This window comes from Tarenaya hassleriana, unplaced genomic scaffold (assembly GCF_000463585.1).
Source record: "Tarenaya hassleriana unplaced genomic scaffold, ASM46358v1 Cleome4, whole genome shotgun sequence".
In the NCBI taxonomy this organism is placed as follows: Eukaryota; Viridiplantae; Streptophyta; class Magnoliopsida; order Brassicales; family Cleomaceae; genus Tarenaya; species Tarenaya hassleriana.
This window is the reverse complement of record NW_010966881.1, coordinates 6,072,809-6,095,751: the sequence shown is the minus strand read 5'-3', so window position 1 is coordinate 6,095,751 and position 22,943 is coordinate 6,072,809. Positions and strand designations below refer to the sequence as shown.

General features: G+C 41.3%; 6 protein-coding genes and 2 long non-coding RNA genes across 19 annotated transcripts in view; 5 read left to right on the top strand and 3 right to left on the bottom strand.

Annotated features, from left to right (window-relative positions):
* LOC104824367 (probable inactive serine/threonine-protein kinase scy1) overlaps positions 1–5,560 on the top strand; it is a 7,044-nt gene extending 1,484 nt beyond the window's left edge. The window contains exons 3-21 of the mRNA XM_010556422.2: positions 146–297; positions 521–593; positions 779–901; positions 1,166–1,274; positions 1,435–1,514; positions 1,768–1,849; positions 2,062–2,201; positions 2,303–2,413; positions 2,540–2,656; positions 2,757–2,846; positions 3,113–3,166; positions 3,347–3,421; positions 3,551–3,626; positions 3,800–3,899; positions 3,995–4,064; positions 4,290–4,357; positions 4,456–4,565; positions 4,732–5,001; positions 5,096–5,560. Of these exons, the coding sequence (XP_010554724.1) occupies positions 146–297; positions 521–593; positions 779–901; positions 1,166–1,274; positions 1,435–1,514; positions 1,768–1,849; positions 2,062–2,201; positions 2,303–2,413; positions 2,540–2,656; positions 2,757–2,846; positions 3,113–3,166; positions 3,347–3,421; positions 3,551–3,626; positions 3,800–3,899; positions 3,995–4,064; positions 4,290–4,357; positions 4,456–4,565; positions 4,732–5,001; positions 5,096–5,376 (2,181 nt within the window). The 3' untranslated portion in view covers positions 5,377–5,560. The remainder of the gene's footprint in view (positions 1–145; positions 298–520; positions 594–778; positions 902–1,165; positions 1,275–1,434; positions 1,515–1,767; positions 1,850–2,061; positions 2,202–2,302; positions 2,414–2,539; positions 2,657–2,756; positions 2,847–3,112; positions 3,167–3,346; positions 3,422–3,550; positions 3,627–3,799; positions 3,900–3,994; positions 4,065–4,289; positions 4,358–4,455; positions 4,566–4,731; positions 5,002–5,095) is intronic.
* A 125-nt stretch (positions 5,561–5,685) lies between these two features.
* LOC104824366 (DEAD-box ATP-dependent RNA helicase 17) lies at positions 5,686–8,858 on the bottom strand. The gene is made up of 10 exons (XM_010556421.2): positions 8,666–8,858; positions 8,493–8,565; positions 8,272–8,381; positions 8,037–8,180; positions 7,570–7,678; positions 7,133–7,482; positions 6,983–7,056; positions 6,539–6,843; positions 6,207–6,453; positions 5,686–6,117 (listed from the first exon to the last, which is right to left on the bottom strand). Exons 1-10 carry the CDS (start codon positions 8,808–8,810, stop codon positions 5,857–5,859), a joined length of 1,818 nt encoding a protein of 605 aa, XP_010554723.1. The 5' UTR covers positions 8,811–8,858; the 3' UTR covers positions 5,686–5,856.
* A 342-nt stretch (positions 8,859–9,200) lies between these two features.
* LOC104824363 lies at positions 9,201–10,298 on the top strand. The gene is made up of 2 exons (XR_773438.1): positions 9,201–9,568; positions 9,806–10,298. It is a non-coding gene; the product is annotated as an uncharacterized LOC104824363 (long non-coding RNA).
* Positions 10,268–11,073, bottom strand: LOC104824364. Its single transcript, XR_002024583.1, has 2 exons — positions 10,636–11,073; positions 10,268–10,539 (listed from the first exon to the last, which is right to left on the bottom strand). It is a non-coding gene; the product is annotated as an uncharacterized LOC104824364 (long non-coding RNA).
* Positions 11,074–11,518: 445 nt separating this feature from the next.
* On the bottom strand, positions 11,519–12,661 carry LOC104824365. The gene has a single exon (XM_010556419.2). The coding sequence runs from the start codon at positions 12,492–12,494 to the stop codon at positions 11,754–11,756; it is 741 nt and encodes a 246-aa protein (XP_010554721.1). The 5' UTR covers positions 12,495–12,661; the 3' UTR covers positions 11,519–11,753.
* A 1,665-nt stretch (positions 12,662–14,326) lies between these two features.
* On the top strand, positions 14,327–15,667 carry LOC104824596 (UTP--glucose-1-phosphate uridylyltransferase 2-like). Its single transcript, XM_019203656.1, has 8 exons — positions 14,327–14,340; positions 14,398–14,473; positions 14,717–14,748; positions 14,859–14,910; positions 15,017–15,088; positions 15,192–15,284; positions 15,476–15,508; positions 15,629–15,667. Exons 1-8 carry the CDS (start codon positions 14,327–14,329, stop codon positions 15,665–15,667), a joined length of 411 nt encoding a protein of 136 aa, XP_019059201.1.
* A 5-nt stretch (positions 15,668–15,672) lies between these two features.
* On the top strand, positions 15,673–20,443 carry LOC104824361 (transcription factor RF2b-like). Of its 12 annotated transcripts, none has more exons than XM_019203810.1 (11): positions 15,673–15,860; positions 16,056–16,260; positions 16,351–16,422; positions 16,675–16,724; positions 16,799–16,876; positions 16,944–17,058; positions 17,287–17,350; positions 17,812–18,336; positions 18,832–18,964; positions 19,227–19,311; positions 19,555–20,443. In XM_019203810.1, the coding sequence occupies exons 2-11, from the start codon at positions 16,197–16,199 to the stop codon at positions 19,983–19,985; spliced, it is 1,617 nt and encodes a 538-aa protein (XP_019059355.1). In that variant the 5' UTR covers positions 15,673–15,860; positions 16,056–16,196; the 3' UTR covers positions 19,986–20,443. The 12 variants fall into 12 exon arrangements, with proteins under 12 accessions (XP_019059355.1, XP_019059360.1, XP_019059364.1 ...); XM_019203815.1 differs by lacking the exon at positions 16,675–16,724 and adding an exon at positions 16,482–16,561; XM_019203819.1 differs by lacking the exon at positions 16,675–16,724 and adding an exon at positions 16,482–16,561 and having other exon boundaries at positions 16,791–16,851.
* Positions 20,444–20,994: 551 nt separating this feature from the next.
* LOC104824360 (macro domain-containing protein VPA0103-like) lies at positions 20,995–22,863 on the top strand. The gene is made up of 7 exons (XM_010556409.2): positions 20,995–21,406; positions 21,653–21,701; positions 21,816–21,918; positions 21,997–22,092; positions 22,181–22,255; positions 22,376–22,445; positions 22,585–22,863. The coding sequence occupies exons 1-7, from the start codon at positions 21,059–21,061 to the stop codon at positions 22,657–22,659; spliced, it is 816 nt and encodes a 271-aa protein (XP_010554711.1). The 5' UTR covers positions 20,995–21,058; the 3' UTR covers positions 22,660–22,863.
* The last annotated feature ends 80 nt before the right edge of the window (positions 22,864–22,943 follow it).

Sequence of the window (22,943 nt, the reverse complement as noted above, 5' to 3'; positions counted from 1 at the left end):
CACTCTTTCTTCCTCCTTTGAGAAATTTCCCTGATGCACGTCCTAAATAGCTATCTTACCAATCATCTGAATGTCAAAGTTATGTAGAACACTTTAGCTCTTGTCAGTGCTCTCTGTAGCATTATCTCCTCCTATCCTTTTCCAGGTGAGGCATCCAAATATACTGTCATTTCTCCACAGCACCGAGATTGAAACTCATGATGGTTCTGCTACAAAGGTTACAATCTATATAGTGACCGAACCTGTTATGCCACTGTCTGAAAAGATAAAGGAGCTAGGCCTGAAAGGCACACAAAGGTATGAATTTTCTTATGGGCTTGTAGGCATGAAAGGGAATGAGACATATCTTGTACTGAGGCATTTTAGAGTCTTATGACAAGCCATTCCATCCTCCTAGTTTCTGTTTCTTATGTGTGATTCGTGTTTTGACATTTTCATGCACAGAATGATAGATTGTCACCATTGTTCCTAGAACCTCTCTGTCGAAATCTGTTGTAATGAGGAATTACTTTCCGTTCAGGGATGAGTATTTTGCATTGGGGCTGCACCAGATAGCTAAAGCTGTGAGCTTTCTGAACAATGACTGCAAGCTCGTAAGTATTTCCTTATAAACATTATTATTTCAGCTATTAGAATAAATGGTTATGGTACTATATATTCTTGTCGTCGACTGTCGTAGATGTCATCTTGATGGGGACATGATATGAATACCTCTGTTTTTTTTTTAAATTTCTCTTTCATTTTATTTCAAATAAAACTTTAAGTTGCACCGTCCCAGGTTCATGGAAATGTCTGTCTGGCGAGTGTTGTTGTTACACCTACTTTGGACTGGAAACTCCATGCTTTTGATGTTCTGTCAGAGTTTGATGGGAGCAATGAATCTGCAAGTGGTCCCATGCTGGTACACTTCATTAATCGCCGTAACCTATTAGAGCACCATTCTCATTGCCTTCTCAATGTTATAAGCCTACTCCTTTTTTTCGTCCATCTGTGGGAATATTTGAACTCAACCCTGGTTACATCATGATTTCTTTTCAGAAACCTTTATTTCCTAGTTACATCAGGACATCTTGTCCAAGTGAAGGAACAGGCTTTGCTGTCTTAAGATATTTCCTCTATTTTGTTTTTTGCTTCCTTCTCATTTTAAAAATTCTCTAATTTTCAGCAATACGAATGGCTTGTTGGGACACAATATAAACCAATGGAGCTGGTGAAAACTGATTGGGTTGCGATCAGAAAATCTCCATCATGGGCCATTGATTCATGGGGCTTGGGTAAGTTCTTGATTGTAGTTAGGGCACATTGTTATATTGCCATGGTGATTATAATTTCAGGATTCTTTCCTTTGAAGTTTTTGCTAGGTAAAACATAAAATGTAACTGGTTGTTTTTCGGTGTGATGCTCATGAAAACCTTTATGTTTCCTTTTCTACAGGTTGTCTAATTTATGAACTCTTCTCGGGCACCAAACTGGGAAAAACAGAGGAGCTGCGCAACATTGGATGCATTCCTAAGGTTAATCTTCAATTATATTATTTCCTTGAATACTTGTTTCATTCCTGAATATTGTGTTGTCTGTCCTCACTCTATTTCTGGGTTTCTCATATTTATAGCTGTACCGTTAGTGTATTTGGCTTTTGAAGTACTAAAGAAGTGTTTTTGGCCAAAAGGCTTCACACTTTCCCTTCAGCATTGCAGTTATTAGTTTGTAGGGAATTTATCTTTTAAGAGTTGGGTTCATTTTGTTTGCATGTTTCTTTTCTCACAGTCTCTGCTTCCAGATTATCAGCGTCTCCTAAGTTCCATGCCGTCTCGCAGATTGAATACCTCTAAATTACTGGAGAATGGTGGTGAGCTTTGTGTTTTGTTTAGAGATAATGATTTAATAATTCTGCATTTCTATTCTTTAACATTTTGGACTTTGATTCTTTGTACTGTTGCTTTTTGCCCTTCTCTGAGGATTTTAGTTTCTGTCTGTTATAGTGTTGCATCTTTTCTTCCAGATTAGTTTCTACCATTCCTCCCCTCACGCTTCTCATCTTCGATGTACTTAATTTGGCAGAATATTTCCAAAATAAGCTGGTAGACACTATACATTTTATGGAGATCCTTAACTTGAAAGACAGCATCGAGAAAGACACTTTCTTCCGCAAGCTTCCAAATTTGGCTGAGCAACTTCCTCGTGAAATAGTGCTGAAAAAGGTTCGACCTATAAATTGTAGTGGAGCACTGAAAAAGCTATCCGTTGTTTGAGTTGAAACCTTTTTGTTCTAATGTTTGACTAGATTTTCTGGTTCCTGTAGCTACTTCCTTTATTAGCCTCTGCCCTTGAATTTGGTTCAGCTGCCGCCCCTGCATTAACTGCATTACTGAAGATGGGTTCCTGGTTATCGGCTGAAGATTTCAGTGTAAAGGTTGTGCAGTCATGCTATGTCTATGTCAATCACAATCTTAATATTTTGATTGTTCTGTATGTTTGGTTATTTTCTGTTTTTTTTTTCTATGCTCGTTATGAATGGTTTCCTTTTTATGATCTATAGGTGCTGCCAACCATAGTCAAACTTTTTGCTTCCAATGATAGAGCTATTAGGGTTGCTCTTCTGCAACATATTGATCAATTTGGAGAATCATTGTCTGGGCAAATTGTTGATGAACAAGTAAGATCAATTCCCTCTTTTTTGTGGGCTGAAAAGTGGTAGGCAGTGGTTTGAGTGATTGCAGACTTTTAAGATCAATGAGGAAATGTATTTTTGCTAGGTATTCCCTCATGTTTCCACTGGATTTTCAGACACATCTCCTTTTCTTCGAGAGTTGACTCTTAAATCAATGCTCGTGTTAGCACCTAAGGTAATGGACCTTGTCCGTTCTCTCTCTCCTTTTCTCAACCTTTTTTATATAACTATGAATTGGGTTATTTTTAAGATTTTTTTTTTCCGGTGAAATTATTTTTCAAAGCATTTTAGCATGTTATCATCTGTTTCAGCTCATCAAAAGACATTTAGCTCATCTGTTATTATAGCAACAAAGTTATGTGTTTATTTGTTGCTCAGGCTGATAATCCTAGTCCAATTGTATCTGATATGCTCTTTTGTTCTTTTCTTCGCATGTTGCAGCTTTCTCAGCGTACAATTTCAGGATCCCTGTTGAAATACCTTTCCAAACTGCAGGTTCTGCATTTATCATCTCTTAATAGCCTGGCCTTTTCTTTCTCATATTTGATTTTTTTTTGTACAATTATATCACTATGTTATGGCTTGATGGTTATTGTTCTTTTGTTTTTCTGATCAAATGTTTGAAGGTGTCTACTAGAGATTTAGGTTCTTCCCTTTTATTTCTATCTTCAACAGGTGGATGAAGAGCCTGCGATTAGAACAAATACCACCATATTACTTGGAAATATTGCCAACTACTTGAACGAAGGGGTTGGTCTCCGCTATAGTTGCTCGTTTTCTTTGATTCTTCATTCTAAACTATTAGTTTCTTATCTTAAGCCTAGATATTACAGATTCTTAAATGTTCTTTTGGTGCTTAATCTTGAAATTATGGTACAGACGAGGAAAAGAGTTTTGATTAATGCTTTTACAGTGCGTGCACTGCGAGATGCATTCCCGCCTGCACGAGGTGCAGGTATGTGAATTCCTGGTTTACAGGATCCTACTGATTGCATAATTGTCAGATGATATAATTCCCTTAAATTCAGGTCCTCTATGTTTGGTTTGGGATATTCCAACATATCCTTGTTTTTTAGCGTATCATCTTATATGCATCTCACTGAATTTTACCCTTTTTTTTTGGCTCAGGGATTGTTGCATTATGTGCCACAAGTTCTTATTATGATGACGCTGAAATTGCAACTAGGATTCTTCCAAACGTTGTCGTGCTAACCATTGATCAAGACAGGTTCCTTTTTAAGATACACACCATCTATCTTTTGTTATTTGAGTGTTTTTTGCTCTAATTTTTAAACATTTTCTCTACAATTTTTTTTCATATAGCGAGGTTCGATCGAAGGCATTTCAGGCTGTAGAGCAATTTCTGCAGATACTGAAGCAGAACTATGAGAAGGTATGCATAAACGCCATCAAATTTCTTCTGAAATAAGGGAACGAGTTAACTGAGCAACTCAACCCAGGTCCTGGATATGGTAGTCCAAGACTCAGACCTTATGCCTAGATCACAAGCTCTGACTTTGTTTTTGCTTTTTGGTCCTCATGTTTAGGTTGTTTTCCTGTTCTAGTACTTCATTGTACCTGTTTTTTGCTGATATGATTGATGTTTGGTGTCGGATAGACAAATGCTGGAGACACAACAGCATCGGCAGGAATCTCATCAGTTCCTGGAAATTCTGGTCTGATTGGGTGAGGATTGTTGTTCAGTTTTACTAGATGAGCTATTTTTTGGACATTGGCCACAAAAAACATGAAACTAAGTGGACTGATTTATCCTTTTTCCATAGATGGGCTATGAGTTCTTTGACTTTAAAGGGAAAGCCCTCAGAACAAGCACCGCTTTCTGCTTCTGTTTCGGCCCCTTCCCTGGCTTCTACGGCCTCAGACGCAAGCACAGGTGCAGTTTAGTTTACTCCGAGCTACTATGGGTTATCAGTGATGTGCTTGATTTGATAACAATCTGATACATTCTCTATCGTGTTGCTGATACATCTGCCTTAATGATGTGTTATTCACATCTAACTTTAGTCTTATATTTATTCATGGGGGGAAATTTTTGGCAGCAATGGAGACGCCAAGTGTGAAACTGAGTCATGCACGTTCCAACTCAGACTTTACAGATCAACCTGCACCTCCGTCCCCAACATCAACGGATGGGTGGGGAGACATAGAGAATGGGATCAACGAAGATCATGACAGCCAGAAAGAGGGATGGGGTGACCTCGAACCTCTCGAAGAACCGAAGCCTTCCCCAGCTCTCGCCAACATTCAGGCTGCTCAGAAACGGCCCTTCTCACAGCCTGCTTCTCAGTCTTCTCGGCTTCCAGTTCAAGGTACCATACCGATGTCCAGAGTTATGTCGGTTGTCTTTTACAAAAAGCGTATTGCTCCCGTTTTAATCGTCATACTGATAAATTCCTCTCGCAGCTACAACTTCAAGACCAAAGGCTACCACCGTGAAGGCAACCAAAACTGAGGATGATGATTTATGGGGATCGATAGCTGCTCCGATGCCTGGGGCTACTTCAAGAGCCTTGAATGCGAAAAGGGCAGGACAAGATGATGATGATGACCCATGGGCCGCCATTGCTGCTCCATTACCGACCACCAGAGCAAAACCTTTCACGGCTGGTCGAGGCAGAGCAGCCAAACCTGCTGCTCCTAAATTGGGTGCACAGCGCATAAACCGAACCTCTTCTGGGTACTGAGCCAAGTCAAAAAAACACTCCAAGGAAGAGGAAGACAGGACATTATGTAAATTTTATATATATATAATCTGCAGGTGACTCGCTTTCATATAAGCACAATGGACCAAGCGATGAATGTCATAAACGAATTATTTGATTTGTAACATCATTCTTTTTACATCAAAGAGTGCCCCCATACGTTTCAGTTGCTCTATAAAACGACTTCTCAGAATGTCTTTCTTGTTCAATGAATCAAATCCTCATCTTTATTTGCCATCTACTGAAAATTTGAAATTTTTGATAGATTTGTTCTGATAATCATGATTAAGATTTAAAGTTACAACATTTTGCTATTATAAATTCTCAACAAATCATATCCTTTTCCGGTCGGTGGTTCATGGCTCACATTTCAAAACTGAACCACAAGGCCTATACGAATTCTTAACAACAAGAAGAGATAAATCATGGTTTTGCAGCGTATAACCATTTGTCCGAGTTTTCTCATGTGTTTTGTGTCCCCACCTTCTTCCTCTTCTTCAATTGTTGCCCCTTTTGCCGTTCGTCTCTCTTCCTCTTCTTAGATTGCTGTTTATGGTGTGCTTTCCCCACCAAAGATGGCTGCTCTCTCAGTGCAAAGCTTTTAGCAACATGCCCAAGGTGAAGCTTCTTCACCACAAAGAGTCTCTTCAGCTCTCCTTTGTGAGCTGCATATGCCCTAACCCAAGAAACAAACGCACTCTTTGCCAGCTTCTTCATTTTCAGCTGTGAATAGCAACGATAATGTATATATTTAGGCAGAGAACTATCTCGGAAGAGAGTTAAGTCGAAAACCCGTGGAAGGGATCATATACCTCAGCATAGACAAACGATTCAAGAGCTTTTTGCAGAGATATGACCCATGGATGTGATTCTGGTGAGATAACCTTTCGGATACGGGGCATATGGCCAAGCAGCGGGAACTTATCCAGTACTTTCAGAAGAGGATACTCCGTGAGTGACACACCATGTTTCTCCAATTCTTGCAGATAATCTATCTCAATCGGTTGTAGAAATAGCAAGGCCTCTCCTTTTTCGCCTAAACGAGCCGTTCTACCAACTCTGCAACCACAAAGCTTGGTCAACTCATTGTGTAGTGTATGTGTCATCTGGTAGGTCATCTGGTTTTTGGCACTAATAAAATTACCTATGCACATATTCAGTGGCTTCCCCAGGAGAGTCATACTGTACGATACATTTTACTTTTGGGAAATCCAAGCCTCTTGCAGCTACATCTGTACACAAGAGAAGAGCCTGTTTCTCTGTGTTGAAGGCCCCAAATGCGGTTCTTCTATCCTCTTGCTCCATGCTTCCATGTAATCGAAAAGTTTTGCATTTCAGGAACAGTTGCTTAATCTCTACTTCTGGGTCAGAACTTGGTGGCCACTGGAATTCACTCAGAAGCGAGTAATGAAAATCTACAGCATCACGTGTCGAGAAGAACACCACCACCTGCAGATCAAGCGGGTGAGTAAAACTTACACGCAAGATCCAATAAATGGGGAAGAATAAGAAAAATAAACTATTGCATAAGGGGGTGTTTTATATGACAACTGACGAGTTTCAGATATGGTCAAATGGGTGAGACTACCTTTTGAGAAGCTTCTCTCTCAAACAGGTTTTTCAGGACAGAAAGAAGTACAACAATCCGTGAGCCACATGGTACTGCATAGATAACATTTGTCACACAATGTAGAAACATATTAAACAACTAGAAAGATTCAAGTAAAGAAAAACAGACCTTTGGCATATCTCTGCACCAGCTGGGATGGTATTCTGTAATCCCCCGATGAAGAGTCTATCCCTTTGTTTACATGAATGATCATATCATCAGCATCCGAGACAGGAGATCCAGGAGCGTGAAATGATAAATCTTGGGGTCGGTTGTTGTCAAGACCAATCATTACTGGATTGTCCAGACTAATTTTAGCAAGGTGGTTTACTTTTTCATTTAAAGTGGCTGACAACAACAAGTTCTGCTTCTGAGAACCATTGGAAACAGCACCATCCTCTCCCACTTCCCCATTTCGTCTGGAACCTAGATGGTCAAGTATCTGCTCTATGTCTTTGCCAAAACCTAATTCAAGTATGCTGCCAAGATTCACACAAGAAGTTACAAGGATGCACTGATGCACAGCAGCAAGGAAGAAATTAACTTCAAGGTGCAGTAACTTATACCGATCAGCTTCATCAAAGATAACCCAACGCAGATTTTTGTGCACAAACGAAGCTGTGCTCTTCAAGTGGTCAAGAAGGCGTCCTGGGGTGGCGATGAGGACAGATATGCCTGAAGATAACCAACCATACATTCAACAAATTTTTGTTTATGAGAGGCAAATGTTTATGATTTTGTGCCCTTCAAACAGAATCCAGGGCTTGAGCTTAATTATTACCAACCATGTCGTTCATATGCCATGCAACAATCATTCCAACCCAAAATTCTTTAATTTTCTAATTCTTCCTGCATCTACACATAGACCTCAAGGCCAATTCAGCTTATAATATGAGAAAATATATATTAAAGAGCTCAAGTTCACTAAAGAACCAAAGAATGAAACAAACAAGGAGCACGACTAAAACCCATAAAGTCTACATGAGAGAATGCAGCCCTCGAATGCAAATTGACAAAGAATCAAAGATCATACCTTTCCTCAGTCTAGCTTTCTCTTTAGCCTTTTTCTCCCCTCCCATCACATAACCTGGTACAATCCAGTGGAACCGATGCAGCAGCTTCTGCAATGTCTCATACACTTGAAGGCACAGTTCACGCGTCGGGACAAGCACCAAAGCTGCAGCATACAAGTCCGACAACATTCCCACATAACTCATTAACCTCCAAACACAGCAGTAGTTTAGTCCATAGTGCAGACAGAAACATACCGAATGTTCCATGGGAACGATCAATCTTAGGAGAGTAACTCTGCAAGTGATGAATAATCGGTGCCAAATACGTTACAGTTTTTCCAGTGCCGGTAGCTGCATTAACAAGTCTGTACATTGTTTTTTAGGTTAAAGAAAACAAACCCAACAAACAAAACAAAATCCACCATCTTTATCCTCAAAGTTTCATAAATCGCTTCAAAACAATCAGGAAAGGATACGCATCGCGACCGGAGAGAATAACAGGAATAGCTTGAGCTTGTACTTGCGTAGGAGCGTGAAATCCCATCCTTTCTGCAAATTAACACAAAAATAAAACCATTAACCTAAAAAATCGGAAGGACAAAACACCTACCAACATACATAAACACGAGTACAGAGAGAGAGAGAGAACCTCGGAGCTCGTCGCATAGCTTGGGATGGAGGCCGAGGGAAGAGAAGGAACAAGAAGCGAATAAATCATTCTGCTGGTTCCTTTTATTGCCATCTTCGTGTTCTCGCTTTGTCTCCTTCGCTGATTGTAGGGTTCTCCTCACCATCTTCTTCTTCGACGACTACACTGAAACAAGTTCTCGACTTCGCTCTGCCGTCTTCCGCCAGGGGGTCGTGTTATTGCCCAATACGACGTCGTTAATATTTGGGCCAGGCCCATGGCCCCCAACTATTTTTCTTCTATGGGGTGTAAATATTTTTAGTTTGAGGATATTAATTAATTATTTGATGTCGATTTTCAAATGTAAAGATATCTGGAAAAAATATATTCATATACCAATGTACCCAAAAAACCCATTATAGAAGAAATTATATTACATAGATGACTTGTACCACTTGCAGAGGATGATCTTATGTGTCATAAGTCAAAAAAGAAACCATATAAATAAATAAATAAATAATATATATATTTTTTAATGTCTGGTAGGTGGGGTCGTCTTCGTTCCGAAGCTTTACGAAATGACCGGTGAAGGCTTCACACAGCACAACAACACAGCGGCAAACAACAACAAACATCGAAACAAAGCACAGAAACTGATACACGCAGTTTCGAGTTCCCATGGCCATGGCCCATGGAGATGGAGCCTTCGTAGTTTTGTCTCTCTTCTCCATTGCGTTTTCGGATATTCCCTCTCATCGATTTTAAAAAAACAAACAAACAAGAAATCTGTCACTAAAAATAAGAGAGAGAACAATCCAAGCATCAGACCATCTTCCGCCATCCCGCCCATCAAATCTCGTCCCCTTGATCCTTCTTTTTCTGGGATTTTTCAGCAAATGATTCTGATCTCGTGAAGGACCCGAGGTAAGAAAACACAAAGGGTATTCTTCTTCTTATTTGGTTTTGGTCATGATTGTGAATTACCATGCTTTCACATGTGTTTGTTGAATTGCCCGACCGAGACTCTCTGGAATTCTTGTCTGAAAGTGAAAGCTTGGGGTGGGAAAAAGTTTTAATCTTTCAATTCCAAAGACTTTTCTCGCACCATAAGATTTGTCAGGCTCTGATCCGTGTTTTCTGGGTTCTTGTATCATCTCTCAGATTGATCTGAGCCTGTTTCTGGGTTCAGTAAAAGCCATGCCAATCCGCCGTAGCAGCCGCGGTGGCGAAAGAGGCAAGGCAGGGAGAAAAGAGAGAGAATCGACAAGGAAACACGAGCATTGTTCTTGTTGGCAACCACCTTCCATGGTTAGAGGTATGGGGAGATTCTTCTTCGTGGGCTGTTACCCTGTAATCCGCTGTTTCGGATTGGACGAAAGACGTCATCGTCACCACATTCACCATAAACATTTCTCCTGATTCTCTGGTTATTGATTCTTGGATTTGATTCAACATTTGTGTATATATATGTGTACATACTATGTGAGATTGGTAATACCCCTATTGTCACGCCACGGACAACATCATCAGGACGGTATTTATAGGCATGTGAAAGGTTTCTTGATTTCTGAAAACTTGTAAAGCAGATCCCTTTTTGATTTCTTGAAATCGAAGGAGGTAAAGGACAATAATTTATCTGAGATTACAAGATTTCTGATGCGGTTGCATATAGGTAGGGGAAGAGAAGAAGTTTACCAATCAATAGAGTCATTATGTTGATTCAAGATAATAGTGATAATAATAACATCCTTTCTCACTTTATCAGTTTTCTGCATCTGATCTTTTTCCTAGTAAACTGCCAGCTTCTGCAGTTCATCAGATTGCACTTCAGAGACTTTACTTCTGAGAGCTTCAGCCGTTTCGGCATGAACATCTGAGCTCCACTCTCTAAACATCTGTGGTAAGACAAAGGCAAAGAGATCTTTACTTTACCCTCCCAGAACAGATCTTAGCTCCCAAAGTTGTGGAGAACAGGTTGAGGTTGAACTTACTTGATACAAGTAGGGATGTTTTCTGAGGACATGATCAGAACTGGAACCTCCTTCAGACCGGATGACTCTGCTGCCGGAAAATCAAAATCATGGAAACAAAGAGATTATTGTAGGAAGCATCGAGAAAGCTCTGGACTTTTCAGGAAACGAGGTAACGTTCTGTACCTTCACCTTCTTGAGCAGCTCGAAGCCTGTCATTCCGGACATACAGTAATCCGTGATTATAAGATTGACCTTCGAATTCCGAGAAAATCACATGTATGCATCGGAAATGTTACATTGTTGTTAGAGGAAAACGGTTATGAAACAGTGGAAACACAACCAAGAAAGCATGAGCAAAGGCCACATTATCCGAAGATATCTACACAGTGAACCAAATTATATCGATGTATATGACAAAAAATGCATTTTTCTCTGGCATCAGTTAAGAATCTGGGTCTGGTTACCTTGTTAGTCAAGTTATCAGTCTGGTGTTGATCTCCCAGACCTAAGTACTCCAATGCTCAGAGGGCATTCTCGGCTGTAGTCACTGCAACAAGTAGTTTATTCATGTTTCAGAAACCAATGTACAAAAAAAAGCCTGGATCCAAACACGATGAAAGAGCGGATTTTGATTCAGAAAAGAAACGGGAGAAAACAAAAAACTTGGAATTGCCTTTGCAAGAGGCGATCTTGAGCAACTTCTCGACGAGCTTACGATCTATGAGATTGTCATCGACTGCTAAAACGTGAAGCTCTTCATTGGAATCATTACCATGGCTGTCATAATGGAACCTCCATTGATGAACAAGAATTAGGTGTGAATCATGAGGAATCTGGTAATTGTATGGTTGGGCCAAGAATTATAAATACACCCGAAAGAAATGGAGCATGGAGAAGGGACTGAATCAAAGAAGATCACATATATTTCATATTGATAAGTCTGTCGAGTTTTTCATACTTTTGTGCCACAATATCTTAAATTTCCATGAAATAGCTGGAAAATAAAATATATTCGATTCTGAAATCGGCAAGAATGAAGAATATATGGAATGTAAGATCCAATGTACAGATTTGATTCTCTGACTCTAATGAATTGGCTAAGTAGAATAATCCATGGAGGGAGGGCTGCTGGCTTTTCATTGACCAGCTTGCACCAACCAGCAGTTGCTCAGCTGCGACATGGCCGTTTCCCTGAAGCTCTTCACCTTAACCAAAGAGAAGTGCGTGCAAACCGGCCCTAAACCGGACCTGACCCGCGTTGTCTTCAATAGATAGCAAACCGGCCCACAATCCATTCCTCTCCCTTGCGCCACGATTCCCCACGCGCTCGTTCCTTCCCCACGCGCTCCGCCGTCGCTTACGTCACCAACGCGACCGTTCTCATCCGCTGAATCCCGATCTGTGACGTCATCATCGCCGAGCTTCTCCACGAATATCACGCCCTCCGGCGTCCGTTCTTCCCCTCTCTCCCATCTCCCCTCTACCGCCGGCCAGTCCTCCGCCTTCTCTAACGCCGTCGCCGCCGCCGTGGAGGTCAGAGATCCGTTCGCTCCGGCGTAAACGTGGAGCAGCAGCGGAGTTTCCCTCAGATTCTTCACGATCTCCACCACCGAATCCCTCATCCACTCGTCGAGCTTCTCCCTCGACACGACGGCCCCGTCATCTCTTACTCCTCCGCCGAGCCTCCTCCTCCCTGCCAACTTGACCGCCGGTTTCGCCATCGACGTTGACATCGAAATCCTCCCGATCTCGGACAAGCGACGACTCCGGCGACCAGAGATCGGAACCACGCACGGCGGCGATCGGGCGTTCACCGTCCGCCGATCGCAGACGATTCCTCCGCCGCCGCCGCAACAAATTCTCGCACAAGCCGCCATATCACCCGCCGGAAGGCAATGCAGTTAGTCCGCAGAAGGGAAAAAGATCGTCGGAAAACGGAACAAAGCACGGCCGGATTCTCTTGTATATATATTCGAATCTTCGGCGGTTTCTTTGGTCCTCGTTTATGTTTCTTTAATAATGACGTAGCCAAACACGGTCCAAATACTTATATAATTCAACCTCGACTGAATCTATCAGCACATGAAAATTGTGTAAGTTGCGAATCGGACGGTTGAGATGTGGCGACGTTGAATCCCATATGATACGATTATCCCGTTTCCTCGAAAGTCTCATAGGGTAGTAATCATCTACAACGCCGTACACCATACACCAATTAATCAGTCTTCATCATGGGCGTTCGATCTTGATCTGACGGCTGGGGATGAGGGGAAACGGAAACCACGTGGCGACGCGATTTGGCTGTGTGCAAGGCTTGGGTGAGCACGCGCCCGGGTTGGCTAATTGACTGCACCGACCCGTAAGGATCCATGTCAGCATAAAAATGGATCGTATGATTTTCCACGTCATTTCCACGCTGTAACTTCCCTTAATTGAATTTTTGGGCTTTTTCGCATTGTGGGCTTTGGTTTTAAAAGCCATCCTCTTGGACTTCCACCGAGGATGCTACAGCCTACCGATACGAAGCTAGCCTCAAGCATTATAATGTAAGTATCTCTTTTTTTTTTTTTTTCTGATATTGAATGTAAGATGTCTTCCTATGAAAAGAAAATGCAAAACATAATAACTATTTTGAAAATATCATACATATTGCCTATTATACACACATGGTTAGATTACATTACATGTTTGATATATGATAAAATTTTCATGTGTGTATATATATATTGAAGATTGTGTATCCAAGAAAAATTGTGAAGAGTTCATAACTCAAGTATTTCATTAAGAAATAAATCAACTCAAGTGAACAACGTGGATACTTAATTAAATGATGGGAAGGAATTGATTGTAAAGGAAATAGTTTGATTCGTAGGGGTCTTTTTTTATTATATTAAAACTTTTGGTTATTTCTGAAAGATTTTAATAACTACAAGGATAAAAACATTAATATATATTTACAAATATTTCTCTTTTGTTGCCCCTTTTAAATTTTGCCAGCTGTATACAGTGCTATACATATATATATTGACAACGGTCATATATATATTGACAACGGTCATGAAAATGCCTGAAGATCATAATTTCGGCAACAGAAAAAAAATAAAGAAACTGGCTCCGGCACATTCCTCTCATCTACTCTCGCCATCTCCGACATCGTTCGACCGTTCAGCCACGCGCCGCCGTTTGCCATCGTCCGAAATGGTAGTGCCGACGACCTGTATCGCTAATCAGTCTTCCCTCGAGAAATTCCCGCAGAAAACCACTTCGCTTCGTCTATTACATCTCCGATGCCTCTCGAAGCTTCCGTTTTAACTTCTCAGGTTTTGTGTCTCGTAGTTTTCGGCTAAATTTTAATGGGTTTCCAGGAATGTGTTCGATTTCTTGTTTTCTTGCTTCTGGGTTATGATGATCTATCACGATGCTGATGATTTCGATTTTTAATTTCTACCTCGTTCCCTTTTCCTGTTTTTTGTTTTCCCTTACCAGAAAAGGTTTTATGTTTTCCTTTTCCCATGTAGATCTATCAATTGAAGTTTGTGATGATTTGACATTTCTTGACCTGATTGTTATCAAGATTGAGGTTCATCTTCTTTCTCATCTTATATTTTGTGTAGTCCCATCACCCCATGTGATTACATACCACAGAATCTTAACAACAAGTACGGTTGTAAGGTTCCGCTTGTTCTCATGAACTCGTTCAATACAGAGGATGACACACGAAAGGTACTGCGGTAGATCTCCACATGTTTTCATTTGGGAAAGATTCGATTATTGTTGTAGGCTGATTGGGTTTTGTCTCGTTCAGATTGTGGAGAAGTACCCCAACTCCAATGTCGACAGTCACACATTTAACCAGGTTCCTGATTGTCATTAATTTATGATCTTCCTTATGCAAGTTAGATATCATCATGAACCGGTGTGATAAAATCTAGGTACCTGTTATTATGACTTAGCGCTCCTAGAAAGCAGGATTAGATGTGTTCTAATTGGAAGTATGAGGCCTTGTGTTCTCAGATTAGTGTTCTAGTTTACAGAGCACAAGTAGTTGCTATTGCTCTTGTATTAAGCTATTTACAACCTGATGAATATCTTGTGGTAGCTGGTTAACAAAGTGTTGTATTCCTCATCTTGGTATTTGGGTTTTCAAATTATTTGGATTCCGTCCACCCAATGTCATCCCATTCACAGTTATGGATCTTTTACTTGTTCCTTTCCATTAATAAATGTATATCTTTCTGAAGGTATCCTCCTGGCCATGGTGATGTATTCCCAATGAACAGCGGCAAGCCACAGGTTCTTTTTCTTTCTGTATTCTGTTACAACTTTTTCTAAATTTTTGTCCCTGATGTCTAAGTTGGCCAATGTTTGTTGTTTCGTTTTCTCTCTTGTGTCTGTTCAGGGTAAGGAGTATGTATGTGTTGCCAACTCGGACAACCTGGGTGCCATTGCTGACTTAAGTATCCTCCTCAAAGTTCTTATGTAACTAACATAACCTGAATGAAATCAAAGATTAATTATCCTGCATGTGTCCTTGACTTTATGCTACTTTAGAAATCTTGAAGCACTTGTTCCAGAATGAGTATTGTATGGAGGTTACGCCTAAAACCTTAGCAGATGTAAAGGGAGGCACTCTCATCTCTTTTGCCATGGGTGTTGACAGAGTTCTGGTAAATTCTGGCTCGTCCCATCTACCTAGAATTTTTCTCTTTTGCCATACGTATTTGCAAACTGCATGTCAATTAGGTATTTTTCGATCCAGCAGTAGATTTTATAATAAAAGTCTCTGCAATGTTGCGTTGTCTAATGTGAAGCAATTCTTTTTACACGTGAAATTAACTTATCTCTTATTGTATCGCAGCTCTTGGAGATTGCTCAAGCTCCTGATGAACGTGTAAGTCCACTGCTCTTACATTCCGATGTTGAATGTTGTATTTGCTCTGTGCATGAAATGAGACTGCGTATATTGAGATAGCTGGTGTTGTTGAGAGTTATTTTCTTATTGTGTGTATAGGTCAACAAATTGGGACCAGAGTTCAAGAAGGTGAAGTAGTTCGTATACATTGATATTCCCTAATGCTTTCTAAACACTATTTTGGCACCCCAGTTTCAAACTCTCTGCTGTCTTTTTTCCGGACATGTATATAACTTCTTGAGCCCGGTTCCATTCCAACCCAAGTATCGTCAAGCTCAACAGCCTTAAGATTTCCGACGATGTCTTGTTTGGTTCTGGAGTTGTTCTCAAGGTATATATATATATATGCAATGTGTCCCATATCGAAAATATGTGGGAACAATTGAGTCAATATAATACCATGGGCACCCTCCTCCAACAAGCTAGCTTTTGGTATGAGTTCTACCCATGGGCTTTGAGACTTTGTTGGACCCATTATTAATGAGTGGGTTCTATCAAATTGGTATCTGAACCAACCGATCCTCAGACATGCAGACGACGCGGCGGGAGAGGAACGGTCGGGAGAGGAACACAAAGGGTGCGTAGCCGCCAGCGACCAAGAAGCCGCCAGTGCCGTGGTCGTCGCTGTCTAAAGGGGGCGGTATTGTTAGAGTCCCACATCGGAAATATGTGGGAACAATTGAGTCAATATAATACCATGGACACCCTCCCCCAACAAGCTAGCTTTTGGGGTACCCCAACGTGTTAACATAACGAACACATACATATGCCTTTGTACGTATGTACCCTGCAATTCTTTGAAACTCGCTCTTATTTTGGAGGGGAATGTAACTGTCACGGCAGAAGCTTGGGCAAAGCTCGAAATCCCGGATGGGGCTGTGATCGAGAACAAGGTAATGCTGTAAAGCAATGGAAATCGATTCTTTTTTTTTTCTCATTTTGATTCATCCAGGACATCAATGGTCCTGAAGAGTTGTGAAGAAATTTAGCCCGTTGTGAGACTTAAGCTTGGAAAAAGGTCACTGAGTTGCGGTAAATTTTCAAAATTAAAAATAAATGGTGTTGGTTGCCTTTCAAAGCTTATTTTACAGTTTTCCTGGGTTGAAATTGTGACCAAGGTCGTGATTGTTTGTTATACTCGATAGCATTTTGGGATAGCGAGCGCATAATCTGTGGAATTTGGAGATTGGAGAAGGTTCCTGCTACTTTTGCGTGAGTAGAATCGCTGGATAACGTTCGAATCATATCTTGTTGGGTTTAGCTTTGCAGATTATGATTCAAGAGTTGAGCTTGAAGTCAAATCTGGTCCGCTGCCTACGAATGTCAGTTGTCAAGTCTCTGCTTAAGGTCTGGTTCATAGGATTGTACATGTATTTACGATATCTTTTATAAAATCGGAAATCTGAATTTTTAGGTGATTGAGAAGTTTCCGCACGTCAAGCATTACAGAGAGTTCAAAGTTCCTTTGGCTTTGGAGTTGGATGTCCGAGATCTTGTCAAAAGCCACTTCGGTGTATCTTACTTCGACAGTAAGAGTCTTCAACTGTGTTTCGTTCCGTTGTACATTTTATCTCCTCTACTGTTGTCTCCCGGTTTCGAATGCCGGCATCAACTTGTTGTTATTTTTCTACAGCCATCGAGGGAACCGGGTTGCAGTTACCTGATGTCTTGGATGAATTGTTTCCCGGTTATGGATTGTCACAGTTACGGATCTTTTATTTGTTCATTTCCACTAATGACTGTCTATCTTTCTGAAGGTATCCTCCTGGCCATGGCGATGTGTTCCCATCCCCAAATGAACCGGATACTTTCTTGCAGCAGGTTCCTTTTTCTTACTGTATTCTATTACATCTTATATTTCTTGTTAGTTAATATATATATATATATAATAATTAAAACTATATAAAATTTTCCCGCATCATTTAACAAAAGACGTCAATTAATATTCATTAGACTGATTATAAATATATGAATTTTCATATGATAACCTAGCAGCCAAACGGACATAGACTAAATACGAACAGTTCCATGTTTGCATTGTCTATCCATAAACTTAATTTTGGAGGAGAAAAACTTAAATTAATGGTTTTACCCAAAATAGCAGATTATGGTATGGAATTAACGGCGGTAACAAATAGTAGAGGGATCTGATTGGTAAATGCCGCATGAAACGACGGCGTTTTAGTTCACGCTCTCTGGGTTTTCACGTATCCCTCTTCGGGCAGAAAAGCTCAACGTGAACGTGAAATCTGAATCTCTCTCTCGCTGTCTGATTCCGACAGAGATAGAGGGAGCGACGGAACGGGCATGGAGGATCCTTCAAACCCCAAACCGAACCCGAGCAATCACCACCTTCCACAATGCCCGACTCCACCGCCGGCAAACCCCGGTGCTGCTGCTCCGGCGCCGGCGCCGTTCCGGGGTCCGTACCACCGGAGAGCCCACTCAGAGGTGCAATTCCGGCTCCCGGAGGACCTGGAGCTTTCGGACCCATTCGGCGGATTCGATGACCTCGGATCCGCAGATGACCTCTTCTGCTCGTACATGGACATAGAGAAACTCGGATCCAGATCCACATCAGCATCAGCATCCGATTCGGCCGGACCTTCTGCTCCGAGACCTGACAACCTGGTCCCGGTGGAAAATGAAGGCGGAGGCCGGGACGATGCCAGAAATTCGAAGCCTAGGCACAGGCACAGCCTCTCCGTTGATGGCTCTTCGACATTGGATTCGATCGAAGCCAAGAAAGCCATGGCCCCGGACAAGCTCGCCGAGCTCTGGGTCGTCGACCCCAAAAGGGCTAAAAGGTTTCTTCCCCATTTTCGCCAACCTGGTTCTGTTTTTCAGTTATCTCTGTGCTTTTTGCTCGATCTATGAGGGTCCCATCTCTATGCTTTTTGCTCGATCTAGTTGAATTTTGTGGAAATGTCTCCTTCGTGTAAAAGGATGGCCATAAAGATTTTTTTTATATAACTAGCTTTTGCCTGATTGGTAGAATGAAACTCGCTTGTCAATCTCTGTTTGGTTAGCAATCATCTGGCCATGAACTTGTTCCAATCAATTTTGACATTTCAAACTTTCTAAGTGTCTCCTTTGACATTCCCTTGTAGAATTAACATTCTTGTATCTAAGATCATCTTTTGAACCAGTTTCTGTTCCGATTCTTGTACATTACCGTAACGGATTAGGCTTAGACTGTTGGGATGTTACAGAGCTTCGTACATTCTTTCCATTTCAATAGGGGCAATGATTTGTGCAATATTTGATGCGTGGTATTTCTGTGCGTGCAATGTTTAATGCAGGATAATTGCAAACCGGCAGTCGGCTACCCGCTCGAAAGAGAGGAAGGCTCGGTATATATTGGAGCTCGAGAGAAAAGTCCAGATCCTGCAAACTGAAGCTACTACTCTCTCTGCACAACTCTCCTTGTTCCAGGTTCTTATCTTAAACAACGAAAGCTTCCTTGTGAAGCAAGTTTGCAACTTTCTTTTCGTGCAAGAAACGGGAGTAGTCTTATCATATCTTGAGAAAGTGTATATTCGCCTCTTTCGCCACCTTACTAGACATAGAGGAGCCATATGAACTTCAATGTTCGCTTTCTGATATTCTATAACGTTTCTTCCAATGTATTTTTTCCGGAATTTGTTACTGATGTAGCACTGATCTTTTTATCTCCTGCTTATTTTCTTCTTCTTAGAGAGACACGAATGGGTTATCGTCTGAGAATACAGAGCTCAAGCTTCGTTTACAGGCCATGGAACAACAAGCCAAGTTGCGAGATGGTATGTTGAAAATTTTCTTCTCTGGCAAGAATCAAGATCTTGATTGTTCTTTTCATCATGTATTAGACCTCGAACACCCATACCTAGAGGTCTATTTACGTATATGCAATGGAGATATGTTCTTTGATATGATTTCTGGTTCGGTCATTACATTCTGTCCTCGTATCTTTGATATTGTCCTGTTAGGAAAGACATATCATTTCTTAAATCTCATGTACCATGTTGATGATAATCACCGTGCAGCACTGAATGAGGCACTGAAGAAGGAAGTCGAGAGGCTGAAATCCGCCACCGGAGAAATGTCACGTTCTGATGCCTATAACCTTGGAATAGCAATGGGCTGCATGCAATACCCGCAATCTTTCTTTCAACGTCAGCCTCAAGAATCGCAATCCGACGCTCACAACCTGCGAATGCCTCCTCAGTTTCTCCTCTTCCAACCCAACAACAGAATGCCAAACTCGAACATAATAACATCTTCTTCATCTCGCCCATTACCCTCTGCTCATCAGCCAATGCTCGTTACTGCTTCAGGGCAATCACATTCATTTTCGGAGGCAATGAAGCAAGACCCTCTTGGCCGGTTAGAGGATCTTGACATTGGTAGCTGTGGCAGAGTCTCCTCTTGCTTCAGGAGGTCTGACTCGGTCAGCGAAAGCAGCAGCGCCATGTGAGCCAATATGGAATATTTGGGTTTTGCATCTCCTGAAAAACCCTCCATATCCTTTTGTCGATAAACTATTCTTTCACTCACCCGCCCCCAATGTGGTAATTTCTTGATTATGTCTGATTCTTTCTGTAAACTGGTGTTTCTATTCTCACTTATGAATTAGAGACCATAGGTGTTTAACTTATCTGACTTCCTGAGCTCCGATTCGTCCTGAACCCCGTTCATGTGGGGAAGCCAGCAAACAAGAACCGAATCTCTCGTGTGTTCTGTGTTCTTGCTGAACAGAGATCATCTCCGTTTGGTGGTTTTCCAGGTGCTTCTTCCTTCAACCTCGTAGCGATTGTTGTATCTGTTGAATTTGGATTTTGGTTTAGCAGAACAGAAAGTGATTGCAGGTCTCAGTCCAAAAACATAAGTTTGCTGGATTTTTTTTCCCGGGAAAATTTTCTGGGACTGTCTTCATCATCTGTTGGCTTTCTTCCCATGTACTAGAAAGGTTTTGTTAATGGTTCTCAAGATTCTGAAAAGAACAGAAAGCTTACTAGATCCTCTTTCTGTCTGAAATATCATCACTCTTTCTGCTTCTCTTGATCATGTTCGTTATCAATGTAAGAAACGACAAAAAACACTGACCCTAAAATCAAACCGTGTGAAAAATCTTTTTTTTTTTTTTTATTTCGAAGAGCACCTCACCATTTTGCCATGAGATTGATACAAATCAGAGATTTTGATATAATTAAGTTTCTAATTCAGATGATTAATAGTTATTAAAGGGAAAGTGGGTATTGTGTTGCTTGATTATTATTATGTAATAATACACGGTCACATTCTGCATGGATGTTTGCAATAAAACTTATCTTAGTTAACCTGATTTTCCAATATAATCAAAACCAAAAAAGAAGGAAAAAAAACTGTTCACAGTGAAAAATTATCTTATTTTGGTAATTTATACATAATTTATTTATTATGAAGTTAAATAGGCCCAATCCAGAGATTGCAAAACAGACAAAAATCCGCCATTTGAATGGGCCGAAGCCGAAGCCGAAGACCGAAAGAGAGAACTTTGGATTCGCACCAATGAGAATCCCTTTTTCTTCCAGATCTATATCCCACTCCGTCACCGCCTCCGCCGCCGCTCCTAGACTTCCTCCGAACTCTGACGCCGTCAAATCCTCTATCTTTTCCGGTGTAACCACCAGGGTCCGATTTCTTGACAGTATTCTCCTTCGTTTCCCGAGCTTTCTCAGTTGCGCCTCTCCGTCGGCTGTTTCCCCTCGGACGAGAAGTTTCTCCGGCGCTGCCAATTTATCAACCATGGCGTCTAGTGGCGAAGGAGCCGTTTTCAAGTTGTCCGATTCTAGTGTTCTTAATATCCTCAAAGGCGATATCACCAGGTGGTCCGTCGACGGTTCCTCCGATGCTATTGTTTGTATTCTCTCTCTCTGTAATCTGTATATCCCTCTCGATCAATTCTGTTCCTAGGGTTGATGCTGTAGTCTCTTCTATTCCGCGGTAGAAAAGTAAGCAGATCAAACTAAAATTTGGAATTTGGCGATGAAAGTGAAGAGATGCTCTGTTTCACGGCCTCTTAGAACCTAGATGAATTCACGTTCATCGAGCTGGTGCCGTGGCCGCATCAATTCCATGGCTTTAACAGTTTGTTTATCGTAGGTTAATCCGGCAAATGAACGTATGCTAGGCGGTGGTGGTGCAGATGGAGGTAAATTCTCGAGCTGTTCCTTGCCATTTTCTCTAGAACCCTTATCCATTTTGATAATGTGATGAACATTTCGACTGGCTTTCATGGCGATCGCACTCACTTGGCATTCATCAGCCATACATAGAGCTGCTGGGCCGCAGCTGAGAGCTGCTTGCTATGAGGTCCCGGAAGTTCGTCCTGGAATCCGTTGCCCTACCGGAGAAGCAAGAATCACCCCGTAGGTTCTCTTTTCTTCTCCTGTATAACTTTCTGCACCTTCCAAGTCGAGTTTGTTGATGAATTTACCGCTGTGCAGTGGTTTCAACCTGCCTGCATCTCATGTGATTCACACGGTCGGGCCGGTTTATGATTCGGACAGTAACCCTAAAGAATCCCTCGCAAATGCATACAAGTAAGCAATACATAGTTCGGTCTGATATCACCGTTGTGTACTCAGACATGTTCTGAACAAAAACAATGTGTTTCTCCGCTTGTCTCAGGAATAGTCTGAGAGTGGCAAAGGAGAACAACATCAAGTGCATTGCATTTCCTGCCATATCTTGCGGTGTCTACGGGTAAAATCATCAGGACCACCGTCTTTTATATGATACTGCATCCAAGAATGTTTCTTTCTTTAATAGGTGGCAAGAACAAGAACGCAGCTCATCAAACTCCTTTTCTTGATTTGCTGTTAGGTACCCTTTCGACGAAGCAGCTTCGGTAGCAATCTCCACCATTAAACAGTTCGCCGACGACTTGAAAGAGGTAAGCTTTCCCTTTCCCCATTAACACGAAACAGACCCTACGCTCTGATCGAGCTTGTCCCATTTCGCCATTTAGAACACAGTTCATTCTGTTTTTCTCGGCGGTTGATTAGATCATCGGATCTTTTTTCTGCTGTCAGGTCCACTTCGTTCTGTTTTCGGATGAGATATACAGCGTGTGGATAAACAAGGCAAAGGAGGTGCTACACCCTTAGATCCAATGACCAGTAAAAAACTCAAGTCCAAACTCTATTATTTAGCTCTGCCTTTATCTGTCAGATTGGCTATCTTGGTATGCTTGTTTAGCCTGTGACAACATGGTATGCTAACATTCCTCATGGCCGTTTGCAATAAATTTTAATGTATCTGTAGCCTCTGATTTATATGTTTGTCTCAAATTTTAACATATGTGATATATATATTGCAGATTTACTGTAATTTAGGAAAGGGAATATCTGACCAAAATACATGAAATTGATTAAAAAAATAAACAATACAT